The 14066-nt window shown below is 44.7% G+C and overlaps 1 protein-coding gene across 2 annotated transcripts in view; it reads left to right on the top strand.

Annotated features, from left to right (window-relative positions):
- The first annotated feature begins 365 nt into the window (after window positions 1–365).
- Window positions 366–14066, top strand: part of TRIM36 (tripartite motif containing 36) — a 129985-nt gene continuing 116284 nt past the window's right edge. For both annotated transcript variants that reach the window (XM_040343709.1, XM_040343691.1), the window contains exon 1: window positions 366–629. In XM_040343709.1, the coding sequence (XP_040199643.1) occupies window positions 567–629 (63 nt within the window). In that variant the 5' untranslated portion in view covers window positions 366–566. The remainder of the gene's footprint in view (window positions 630–14066) is intronic.

Below are 14066 nucleotides of genomic sequence, written 5' to 3'. Positions count from 1 at the left end.
CAGCGAAATCCATCTTTTTCTTTTTTGAACTGTTTTAGGAGAGAAAGAATATTTGCAACAAAATAATTAATAACTGTTTAGCAATAATGAGCAACACTAGACGGACACACTTGTGTTCCAGTATTGCGAGAAAGAAAGGATCAGAATGGAACATTGCCATTGATGAGGTCAGGCACAGAACACTTGTGTTTGTTTTTCCCCTCCAGCCTGTCTGTACACAGAGCACACTGCTAGAAGTGACACCTGAGCCTGATTTAAGGCTGTGCTCTCTTGTAGTCACACTGAAGGGGCAGTGCAGAGGAGGGATCTGTCACATCACAGGCGGGGCACATCTTTGCATATCTTGGGTTGCTCTCATAAAATTTTCACAACATAAACACAGCCTATCAGATGGATTCTGCCTATTTTTCCATGAGCTCAGCTTGCTTGCAGCAATCAGGATCTCAGGGCAGCTCTCCCTGCTGAGCTCTTCCTCACTCCCCATCCTTCACCAAAAGTTGGCTGCAGCTGTTTGTGGACATCCATGTGCTGACTTCTCCAGGGAATATCTTCTGTCTGGGACCACAATGATTGGCTCCGAAGAAATCCATCAGTTTGGCTTCATTGTGGATACTATCTCCAGGAGCCAGGTAGGAGCATTGTGCTGATGGGACCATAGCTGGGAGTGACAATATTATCAGATCCAGTATTCAATCAGAGCTGTATGATCTCTCCCTGCATAGAGAATGGGATCATTGTCATGAGCAGTGGGGATCTCAGTGCCAACTGTCATCAGCTTGCAAGTCATACAAACTAGGATTGCTTGTGAAAAACTTGTTTGTCCTTTATGAATACGCTTAGTACAATGGGTAATGCATTGACGCCTAGTACACACAGTGGCCCAGATTCACGTAGATCGGCGTATCTTTGTGCGGGCGTAACGTATCCTATTTACGTTACGCCTCCGCAACTTTTAAAGGCAAGTGCCGTATTCTCAAACGAAAGTTGCGGCGGCGTAGCGTAAATAGGCCGGCGTAAGCCCGCCTAATTCAAATGTGGTAGATGTGGGCGTGTGTTATGTTAATTTTATGTGACCCCACGTAAATGACGCTTTTTACGAACGGTGCATGCCCCGTCCGTGAAAGTATCCCAGTGCGCATGCTCCAAATTAACCCGCAAGAAGCCAATGCTTTCGAAGTGAACGTAAATGACGCCCAGCCCTATTCGCGAACGACTTACGCAAATGACGTAAAATTTTCAAGATTTGACGCTGGAACGACGTCCAAACTTAACATTAGTACGCCGCATGTACGCCTCCATATGGCAGGGGTAACTTTACGCCGGGAAAAGCCTAATGTAAACAGTGTATCTGTACTGCGTCGGGCCGGGCGTACGTTCGTGAATTCGCGTATCTAGCTGATTTACATATTTCCAGGCGTAAATCAGCGTACACGCCCCTAGCGCCCAGCGTAAATATGCAGTTAAGATCCGACGGCGTAAGAGACTTACACCGGTCGGATCTAATAGAAATCTATCCGTAACTGATTCTAAGAATCAGGCGCATAGATACGACAGCTCAGACTCAGAGATACGACGGCGTATCTGGAGATACGCCGTCGTATCTCCTTTGAGAATCTGGGCCAATGAGATTATCAGATGAACGATCGTCTGTTTTTTTGCATGCTAGTCTCCATATCGAAAATAAATAAATAGTACACAAATTCCCCAAAAAAATTGGAAGTGATGTTATGTATTGTAGTGCATTTTCGGATGTAAACTGTATTTATTACAATGAAAATCGTACAATCTGGTATCATACAAGAAAAATAAATGTGTTTGTCCCTTCGGATAATTTCATCACAAAAGCTGTTTACTAACAATACGATCATAATACGATTGCTTGGAAAGCGGTATTTTTTGTACGATATTCTGATCGTGTGTACTAGGCTTTACTGGAGTAAAGTGTTCTGTTTTTAGAGGCTTTATCTGTAATGTGTTTGTATTAGACCCCATACACACTATTCGATTTTCTGCAGATATTTTTCTTCAGATTTACCAAAACCGCGTAGTGCCTGATTGCATACAAATTTAAACTCCTACACACGATTGGACATTCCGACAACAAAACTGTGGATTTTTCGCCCCCCCCCGAACCCCCGTTTTACTTACCTGACCCCTCGAAAGTCTGTGCAAAACGAGCTGCACAGTGGAGGTAAGTATAACATGTTTGTTTTTTAAAAAATAATAATCTGAAGACAAAAATCTGCAGAAAATCTAATAGTGTGTATGGGGCCTTAGGCCTGATTCACACCTATGCATTTTTAGTGCTTTTTGCATTTTATAGATTTGCACTACAGGGCGTGCTCCATAGGAAATCATGTCAAAAGGACTGTAGTGCAAATCGGCAAAATGCAAAAAGCACACAAAATGCATAGGTGTGAATCCAGCCTTAAAGTGACACTAAACCATATCCTAAAATTGAAAAACATATTATACAATTTTTGTTGTTCAATTTCCTTTAGATTTAACTATGTAGTGCAAGGACCTGCCTGATTGCATACAATTTGAAAGTGTTTAGGATTGACCTCTTATTATATGGTTTTGGAAAACCTAAAGACAATTGTATAAAAAATGTATAGTGTGTAGCCAGCTGTAGGCCTGATTCACACCTATGCATTTTTGGTGCTTTTTGCAGATTTGCACTATAGAACGTGTTCCATAGGAAACCATGTTAAATGGACTGTAGTGTAAGCTCTAAAACGGGGATCTCAAACTCAAATTACCTGAGGGCCACAAGACAAGTTTTCATATCCCATGGGGGGCCACATGCAAACTTTCAAACGTCAAAAACAGTACTGGTGACAGTGAACGCATTATTAACCCCCAGCTCTGTGTCAGTGGACGCATTATTAACCCCTAGTATTGGTGTCGGCAAACAAATTATTAACCCTGACCACTGCACTGCAAATGGACCACTACACACTGAACACTATACCGCACACTGACCACTACACTGCACACTGACCACTACACTGCACACTGACCACTACACTGCACACTACACTGCACACTGACCACTACACTGCACACGGACCACTACACTACACACTGACCACTACACTGCCGACAGACCACTAAACTGCACACTGACCACTCACCATCAGGGCACAGCACATGAGGGTACAGCACATCAAGGCACAGAGCCCAGCACATCAGGGCACAGCACATCAGGGTACAGGACTCGGTGCACATCAGGGTACAAAGCCCAGCACATCATGGTACAGGGCACAGCACATCAGCGCACAGCACATAGGGGTACAGCACGGCACATCAGGACAGGGCATATCAGGACAAGGCACATGGCACATCGGGGTACAGGACATGGCACATCAGGGCACATGGGGCACATCAGGGTACATGGGCCACATCAGGGCACATCAGGGTACATGGGGCACAATCAGGGCACATGAGAGTACACCAGGGCACATAAGGGCACATGTGAGCACATCAGGGAACATGGGGCACATGAGAGCACATCAGGGCACATGGGGCACAGCACATCAGGACAGGGCACATCAGGGTACAGGGCACAGGGTACCTTGATGTACAGAGCCCAGCACATCAGGGTACATGAGGCACATCAGGGTACATTGGGCACATGGGACACAATCAGAGCACATGAGGGCACACAAGGGCACATCAGGGCACATGAGGGCACATCAGGGCACATGAGAGCACATCAGGGCACATGAGAGCACATCAGGGCACAGGTCAGCGTTTACTGTTGTTTTCTTCAAATTCAGAGTAGCGCAGGAAGCGTCTGTCATATGTTCACTTTTCTCTCATGTCACGCTGCTACTCCCCGGCGGCCCCTCCTCTCTTCTCATCCATGCCAGATGATGTCACAAGCAAATGGGGATGGACGAGAAGAGAGGAGGGGCCGCCGGGGAGTAGCAGCGTGACATGAGAGAAAAGTGAACATATGACAGACGCTTCCTGCGCTACTCTGCATGCATCTTGATCTAGACTTCCGCGGCACCCCCCACCCTGCAGGCCATTTATAAACGGTTCGCGAGCCGCAAATGGCCCGCGGGCCGGTACTTTGAGACCCCTGCTCTAAGGCCTGATTCACACCTATGCATTTTTAGTGCTTTTTGCATTTTTCAGATTTGCACTACAGAACGTGTTCCATAGGAAACCATGTTAAAGCGGTGGTTCACCCTCCTTAACAACAGTATAGCATTAAATTTGGCATAGTAGCGCGAGCTACAGTATGCCTGTCTGTATTTTTTTATCCCCGTACTCACAGTGCTATTGTACATTGAAGATTCCGTCTGCCGCGGAGAATGGGCGTTCCTATGGAGAGGGAGGATGATTGACGGCCGGCTCTAGCACGTCACGCTCCCCGAAGACAGCCGGAGTAGGTCTCGGCTCTTCACGGCGCCTGCGCACAGGCTATGCGCAGGCGCCGTGAAGAGCCAAGCCTATTTCGGCTATTTCCGGAGAAGCGTGACGTGCCAGGGCCGGCCGTCAATCACCTTCTCTCTCCATAGGAACGCCCATTCCCCGGAATCTTCAATGTACAATAGCACAGTGAGTACGGGGATAAAAAAATACAGACAGGCATGCTGTAGCTCGCGCTACTATGCCGAATTTAATGCTAGAGGAAAAAAAATATTTTTTTTTTTTATATAGGGTGAACCCCCGCTTTAAATGGACTGTAGTGTAAGCTCTAATGAGTAGGACCCTCTGTATTGAATTGTATTGTAATTGTACTGTCTGCCCTAATGTTGTAAAGCGCTGTGCAAACTGTCGGCGCTATCTAAATCCTGTATAATAATAATAGTGCAAAATGCAAAAAGCACTAAAAATGCATAGGTGTGAATCATTATCTTTTGCTGTGTTTTTTTTCTTTCTCGTAACATCCTTTTGTGAGCTCCTGAACCTCTCCTTTACCTCTTACTTCCATTTGGAATGAACAGTACAATTCTCATAGTCCCAACCATGGGTGCTCAACCTGTGGCCCTCCAGCTGTTGCAGAACTACAAGTCCCATGAGGCATTACAAGCTGCTGACAATTACAAGCATGACTCCTAAAGGCAGAGGCATCATGGGACTTGTAGTTTTGCAACAGCTGGAGGGCCGCAGGTTGAGCCTCGGCCTAGTCTATCTCCAGAGGAGGAAACTGTGGATGGCTAAATTCCTACATATAGTAAGCCCATGGAGAACAAAGGTAGTCATGCTTTAACGGGAAGTCAGATCACAGCAGCAATAAAAAAAAGCAGAGAGCAATAGAAGGGACTTCTTGAGTGAAGAATAAATCATTGAAAATCTTTTTTTTTTTTTTAATCTTGTCACTGGTTAGTGTCTGAGATCATTTTCCTACTACTGTCCTTTCAGATGACAGACACGTCCCATGTGCGCTCATACATCCTGGATAATTGTGTCTCCAGACTTCTGTAATAAGAGTCCCATTTATAGGACAATGTAGCGTTTACAGGTCATGTCATTGTGTCAGCTGTCAGTCCTTGATTGTTTATGGGCCCCTGTAGAGACCTTTGAACTGTTATAATCATTGTAAAGTGTATATATAGACACACTTTTCTTTAGTTAAAACCACTGTTAGTTTACTTTTCACTTCTTGTGTCCCCTTTACCTCCTGTGCTAATAATTCAGCAGGAAATGAGAAGTCTCACCTGCTGTGGTGGTGACAGCCCTCAAAATTCGCATTTCCCATCACTTTATGTCTAAAGCTGACCATACCCTGAGTAAAATTTCACAGAAGTTGATTGTTTGACTGACGTCTGTGAAAGGGAGATGCAGGAAAACGTTTGACAATCAGTGGCTTGAGTCGCCGATCAGTGTTTTCTGACAGTGGCGGGTCCTCCTGTCTGAATACAATGTCCCAGTAGAGGGGAATTCTACCTTCCACCTCACAGGCTGAACAAAATAAAACGAAAGCAGCACAAAAATGATTTGATTTTCTTTCCTTCCACCCGTGAAATATCACTCAATTCTCCCATCAACGCAGTCATTGGGGGAATGAGTCCTGCAGTGCTATTGTGTTCTGCCGGCGGCGGGGCGTGGGGAGCCTTTCCAGTCGGAGGGACACAATGATTGCTTCTAGTGGCTATAGTTGCCCGCAGTTATCGAATATAAAAAATCTGACAGGCTGCTTATACTCAAGTTGATCAATGAATCAACTTGGGTACAGTCAGCCTGCCCATACATGGATGGAATCTCGGCCGTTCCCTGCTGAACTGGATGAATTGCGATCCATGTATGGCTGACTTAACTGTCTATGGCCAGCTTAAGCTGCCCAATGGTCACCAGAACAAACAGAGAGGCTGAATCAACCCAATGTGGACACAGACAGTAAAGGTGCCCATATAATATATCAGCTTTTTTCAACCAGGGTGCCTTGAGGTTTCTTTAGGGGTGCCTTGAGGTTTCTTTAGGGGTGCCTTGAGGTTTCTTCAGGGGTGCCTTGAGGTTTCTTCAGGGGTGCAGGGGCGTACCTAGAGCATTTGGCACCCGGGGCGGATCCAATATCTGGCACCCGGGGCGGATCCAATATCTGGCACCCCCCCCACGTTAAATTGTAAAAACACCCCACTGTGCCCCCTGCATACCTCTGCATCCTTCAATATCTTTTTGTTACTACTGTGTACCCCTCTCCACAACTGCACCTCTGGACCACTTTACATTGCACAGCACCCCGCACCTCTGGACCACTTTACATTGCACAGCCCCCTGCATCACTGGACCCCTTTACATTACACAGTACCCTGCATCACTGGACCCCTTTAAAATTACACGGCACCCTGCATCACTGGACCCCTTTACATCTCACAGCCCCCTTCACCTCTGGACCCTTTTACATTACACAGCACCCTGCACCTCTGGGCTGCTTTACATTACACAACACCCTGCACCTCTTTACATTACACACCCCCTGCACCACTGGACCCCTTTACATCACATAGCCCCCTGCACCTCTGGACCCCTTTACATTACACAGCACCCTGCATCACTGGACCCCTTTACATCTCACAGCACCCTGCATCACTGCACCCCTTTTACATTACACAGCCGCATGCACCTCTGCACCCCTTTACATCACATAGCCCCCTGCACCTCTGGACCCTTTTACACTACACAGCCCTCTGAACCCCTTTACATTACACAGCACCCTGCATCACTGCACCCCTTTTACATTACACAGCCACCTGCACCTCTGGACCCCTGCATGTTACACAGACCCCCCTTCAGTGCAGACACCCCCTCAGTGCAACCCCCCCCTCAGTGCAAATCCCCCCCCCCTCAGTGCAACCCCCCTCGGTGCAACCCCCCCAGTGCAAACACCCCCCCCCCATAGTGCAAACCGCCCTTAGTGAAAACCCCCTCAGTGCAAACACCCCCTTAGTACATCCCCCCACCCCTTCAGTGAAATCCCCCTAGGTGCAAACACCCCCCCTCCCCATTCAGTACCTCAGATCATCGCAGGCAGCGCCACGGCACATGGACAGAAGATCCCCTCGGCCCCTCCCCCTCTGTACACACAAACAGAGAGGAGGGGGCTGTGCCTGTGTGCCGACTGCCGACCACCGCTAACAGCCCGTGGCTGTGAGAGGAGGGGATGGATGGTGCTGTGGTGTCACCCCGCAACCCCCCTCCTCTTGTACCGCGGCCGCCCCCCACCCCCCCCCCCACCCCCACATGTCAGCTAAAAAAAAATTTTTTTTTTAAATCGGGATGGTGTCACCCGGGGCGGACCGCACCCCCCTAGGAACGCCTCTGCCTGGGTGCCTTGAGGTTTCTTCAGGAGTGCCTTGAGGTTTCTTCAGGGGTACTTTGAGGTTTCTTCAGGGGTGCCTTGAGGTTTCTTCAGGGGTGCCTTGAGGTTTCTTCAGGGGTGCCTTGAGGTTTCTTCAGGGGTGCCTTGAGGTTTCTTCAGGGGTGCTTTGGCAAAATGCCAAAAAATGTCCCCAAAATTGTATACAAGCTAGTGGGTGGATGAAGCCTGCGTTTTAGTTACGCAAAGCCACAGGTTTTCATTGTGCACCAATACAACCATCTAGTCGTCTTCATCCTAACAACCAATGACCCTCCCCTGCCCCTCTCTGTCAGCACTGGGGTCACATGAGTTGAGTGATGGAGAAAAGCTGAGGGAGAAAAGAAACACTGGAATACTAGTCAGCATTAGTGTGCAAAAGTGTATTGCATTTGGAAGAATAACCTTTGTGGATGTTTTTGACATTTTAGAATGGGATGTCCATAGTTTTAAAGGATGCCTCCAGATTGTGAGGAATTTTAAAGGGTGCATGACTGAAAAAAGGTTGAGAAACACTGTACTATACAATCTGATTCTACTATCTACTTTTAGATCTACCATCAACTATGTAGTGCAAGGGCCTACCCGATATGTTACAACTGCAATGAATTGTTTAGGATTGTCCCTCTGTTACATAGTTTTGATGAATCGAAAGGATATTGTACAATGTCTGTATAATTAGATTGTATAGTGTAGGCCAATCTAAGGGATCATGCACATGAGCGAACCTTAACCACTAGCCAACCAGCCGCCGCAGTTTTACGGCGGCAGGTCGGCGCGGCTGCTCGAAATCACGTATTACGGAATTTCGCCTTTTCAGCCAATAGGGGCTCGCTCCTGGTGCTGCGTCCCCCCCTGCTCGCCCCTGGTCCTGTCAGGGGGAGAAATGACTGATCGCATGTTCATACAATGTATGAACAGCGATCTGTCATTTCCCCAAGTCAGTCCCACCCCCCCTTCAGTTAGAACACACCTAGGGAACACAATTAACCCCTTCCTCGCCCCCTAGTGTTAACTTAGACGCGAGTTTCACAACTCGCATTCGGCGCTCTATAAGCATTTATTCCAATCCAATCCCTTCCCTGCCAGTGACATTTTTACAGTAATCAATGCATTTTTTTAGCACTGATCGCTATAAAAATGCCAATGGTCCCAAAAATGTGTCAAAAGTATCTGAAGTGTCCGCCATAAGGTCGCAGTACCGATAAAAATCACAGATCGCCGCCATTACTAGTAAAAAAAAAAATATTAATAAAAATGTCAAACTACCCCCTATTTTGTAGACGCTATAACTTTTGCGCAAACCAATCAATAAACGCTTATTGCGATTTTTTTTTAAGAAAAATATGTAGAAGAATACGTATCGGCCTAAACTGAGGAAAAAAACGTTTTTTTTATATCTTTTTGGAGGATATTTATTACAGAAAAAAGTAAAAAATATTCATTTTTTTTCCTAAATTGTCGCTCTATTTTTGTTTATAGCGCAAAAAATAAAAACCGCAGAGGTGATCAAATACCACCAAAAGAAAGCTCTATTTGTGGGAAATAAAGGACGCCAATTTTGTTTGGGAGCCACGTCGCACGACCGCGCAATTGTCAGTTAAAGCGATGCAGTGCCGAATCACAAAAGGTGGCCTGGTCATTGACCAGCAAAATGGTCCGGGGCTGAAGTGGTTAAGCTGTGTTCGAAATTGGAATGCTGTGTCGTTGTAAGCTATGGGCCCATTGACACAACTCTATTTAGCTGCATGAACTACAACTGCAAAAATATACGCTCACGGCCTGGTTCTGACTGTATTTTATGCCGTAAGCATGTAAACGTTTGTGCTAACAGTTACACGCCTACAAGCGTAAATTGGCCCTGATGCATCACCACTACTGCCTAGTGAATTTAGGGCTGATGTGTAAACACCAACATTGCAGCGGGCGAGGCCGTTTACATGCTATTGATGTTTACATCTCCCCCTGAATGAGTCACTCATTTGGTAATGACGCCAGGACAGAATGACCCACGCTTTCAGTCATTCACAATGATTAAAGGCTGCAGTTCTTCAGCACCACGCCACATGAATGACTCATTTAGGAGGTGATGTACACATTGGTATGTAATCAAGGCTGGTGCTGCAAACGCAGAATGTGCGGCTGTATCCCTGTATACGTTCAGATGCAGTATTGACAATTTTTGTGCTGCCAGCTAAATCCTGCGTTAATAAATACGGTTGCATGTATGAGGCTTAATAAAAACGTGGAAAGGTCCTGGTCCTTTTCTCTTCTATCCTAAAACAGTTTTATATTTTTGTATCCCTGCATGTATTTTAGAACAGGTGACAAAAAGCATACTGATTTTGTTAAGTTGCCAGTTACTGTAATATGGCAGGTGAAAGGAGGGCCCAGTAATTGGCATGTCAAACTGGTTTTTAGAAAACGTGAGGAAATAGGTTGCGCTAAAATAATCAACACAACCTGACCATTGTGTATATAGATAAATAAAAAATATATAAAGTGAATATGAATTAAGAAATATATAAATAAATTGTCCTTCTAAATGGTAGACTAGTATCAAAAAATCCAGAATCAATAAATACAAACATCAATGAGTGAAAAAATGTCCGATTTCAAAATGAATCCAAACAGTGAAAAAATTTATGAAAAAACAATCCACCCCCGATTCAGATACGAATTGATTGAAAGGAGGAATTCCTCAGGATCACACCAGGAGAAAAGGTAAGTAGTTGCTCTTACCAGATTAGTTGGACCCCCTGTTAGATGGGGTCAAAAAGGCATGAAATCCACCCGATCCAATGATGGGAAATCCCGGGGGCTATAAGCTGCTCCACTTCCAGCCGATCCTCACCGAGTTCGCACAGGTGGCTATCTCTTCGGAGCAATCCGTTCTCGGACTCAGCATCCCATAAGGAACCACAGAGAAACAAAAACCCAGAGGCTCCAGATAGTGAAGTACCGTAAAAACTCAGATTTATTTAAAAAAACATGTAACATATACACAGATACAATATAAAATAGCCGGCAGAAAAATGTGCTAAAAACAAGCGTACACCCGTGCTTCCGGGGTCACGTTTAACGCAGTGACATCAGTGCGTGGCTCTACCCTGACATGTTTCGTCATATATGACGTTATCAAAGGGCACCAAACTATATACCTTTGAAAAATTTTATGTTTTCTCTACCTATGCTTGTATTCTAATTTTTTACTTCACAATAAACTTTTGTAAAACAAAGGGCACCAAACTGTTTTTTAACCCTGGTTCGCATTGCAAATCGCATTCGATATCGGTGGCTATTGCCGGCAATGGCACCGCCTGAATCGGTGCGATGCCGCAATTGCGGTGCCGCACTGATTTCCAAAATTTGTTTCTGTACTACTTTTGCTGACTTTGGGGTGCAACTTCAATAGACATCTGTGCAGAAAGCCACACAGATGTCTCTGAAATCGCCCCTGAAGTCGGGACTGAAATGCGGGAATCAGCTGAACTCGCACTATTTCATTCCCGCTGTCAGTGTGAACCTGGGCTTAAAGTTGGTCTCATGATCAAAAAGTCCAAAAATACACGTTATTACAGCAAACCCATGGTGCATGGCTCTAGAAGAATTAATTTGTTTTTGCTGTTTTTTTCCTTCCCGTTTATATGAAGCAGTATTTTTTTGTTTTAAACACCATTGAAACAACACTAAATCATGTCTCTTTGATATAAAAATGGATTTATGTTTCTGTTTGTCAATGGCTGGATAAAGGTTACAGACACTATTATTGTGTTTCTTATCAGTGTTAACTAATGCCTTTAGACTCAAGTCTGCCTAGCTCTATCGCTCATTTCTATAGAGTAACGAGATAAAAACACCTAAAGTAAACATGTGGCTAGACTATGGACATTAAAGTATTTACATATTATTATTAATAGCAAGCAGAAGCCACTTCGGCCAATTAAAAGTTTCATAATATGTACATCCGTTCCTTTACCAACTATGTTATTCTACGGAACACATGTTCCATTGATGTAATGTAGCAAGCAGATTTTTTTTTAAAACAAGTGCTCACTGACCTCTGTAGCTGCAAGTGCTGTGGAGCAATTCATCTTCAAAGTTCACAGCAGAAGCTGGTCAGCACAGTTGGTGCAGAGGCATTATTGGGTTCATGAGTATTGATCTAGATCAGGGATATGCAATTAGTGGACCTCCAGCTGTTGCAGAACTACAAGTCCCATCATGCCTCTGCCTCTGGGTGTCATGCTTGTGGCTGTCAGAGTCTTGCTATGCCTCATGGGACTTGTAGTTCTGAAACAGCTGGAGGTCCGCTAATTGCATATCCCTGATCTAGATCATGGGTGGGCAGTGCTCCTAAGGGCGGTGGCTTCCATTGCACCTCCTCCTCCTCTGCATCATGGCGGCTTCCGCTGTGTGTCTCCTCCCTACTCCCCCTAGGCATCCAATAGGATCGCCTGTCCTTTCAGCCAATCGAGTGACGGCTCTCAGGACCCACTTTCTGATTGGCCGGGAGGAAGATTGGTGTGACAATAGCGAATATTCATTCGATATTGTCACACAACTGGGTAGGCTCAGGGCACAGTGCTCTGCGCCCCAAGCCCACTTTTTTTTTTTTAAGCCTATTAAAAGCCTCAAGCTCCAATCATGTGTTTAAAGAAAAAACACTCCCCTCATTGGAATCCATGCATCCGGCGCCCTGCATGTAGATTAGGAGGCCGGATGCATGGATGGGGGGCGGCGCCCATGCGCCCCTAATGGACAGGCTGCCACTGCTTTCTGGCCTTGTTTTATGTTATACCCATATTTATAGAATAAGCTGAAATATGGTCACAATCGTAAACCGCCCACCCTCAAACTGCCCTCTAATTACCTGAATTGCAGAGCGCTTATCCCCACAGTCTTCTACTCAGGGCCGCCATCAGGAAATATGGGGCCCCTTACACAGCTTCAGGCATGGGCCCCCTGGAGCAGAGAACCGGGGGGGGGGGGGGGGTGCCACCTGAAATTGAGAAGCGGGGGGGGCTGGTGCGAATTGAGAAGCGTGGGGGGCCCTTTACAAAAAAAAGAAGAAATAAAGAAAAATATATATAAAAAAGTGGGGTAGCCATCCGGGGCCCTGGGGACCTCAGATTTTTATTTTTTTATAAAAATAAATTAGAAAAAAGGGGGGTTGCCATCCGGGACCTCTGGGCCCTTTAATAAAAAAAAGAAATATATATAAAAAAAATTATAAAAAAAAAAAAAGGGGGTTGCCATCCAGGGCCCTGGGGACCTCTGGGCCCTTTAATTATTAAAAAAAATAAAATAAACATTTATAAAAAATAAAAAAAAGGGTTTTTTCCACATGGGGCCCTGGGGACCTCTGAGTCCTTTAATAAAAAAAAAAAAAATATATATATATATATATATATATAAAGATAAAAAAGAAATAAAATAATATAATTTTTTTTTTTTTAATTAAAAAAAAGGGGGGTTGCCATCCGGGGCCCTGGGGACCTCTGGGCCCTATAATAATAATAATAAATATATATATATATATATATATATATATATATATATATATATATATATATATATATATATATATATATATATATATATATATATATATATAAATAAAATAAAAAGATATATAAAAAAATACTTATTTTTTTATAAAAAAAAGGGGGGGTTGTCATCCTGGGTCCTGGGGATCTCCGGGCCCCCCGTAACCCTAAAAAAATGGCCCTTTAATAAAAAATAAAATAAAAATATATATTAGAATTTTTTTTTTTATATAAAAAAAGGGGGGGTTGCCATCCGGGGCCCTGGGGGCCTTCGGGCCCCTGGGGACCTCTGGACCTCTAAAAAAAATAAAAAAATTGGCCCTTTAATAAAAAATAAAATAAAAATATATTTAAAAAAAATATATATATATTTTTTATAAAAAAATAATAAAAAAAGGGGGAATTTCCATATGGGGCCCAGTGGGCCTCCGGGCCCCTGGGGACCTCCGGACCCCTAAAAAAAAAAAAAAATCTTTTTTTTTTTTTTTTAAGGGGGTTGCCATCCGGGCCCCTGGGGACCTTCGGGCCCCTTACAGGTGTACTGCCTGTACCCCCCTGATGGCGGCCCTGCTTCTACTTATTTTTGAATCTAGAGTGGCTGTGTCTGGCTGCAGCAACACAGCAATGTCATGCATTCACAGGTCCATTTACAGGGATTCTTAGTGGCCTATGAATAGAAAAACTACAATACAAGCCCCATTTCC

This window comes from Rana temporaria, chromosome 1 (genome assembly GCF_905171775.1).
Source record: "Rana temporaria chromosome 1, aRanTem1.1, whole genome shotgun sequence".
NCBI classification, from domain to species: domain Eukaryota; kingdom Metazoa; phylum Chordata; class Amphibia; order Anura; family Ranidae; genus Rana; species Rana temporaria.
This window is presented reverse-complemented; position numbering and strand designations above follow the sequence as displayed.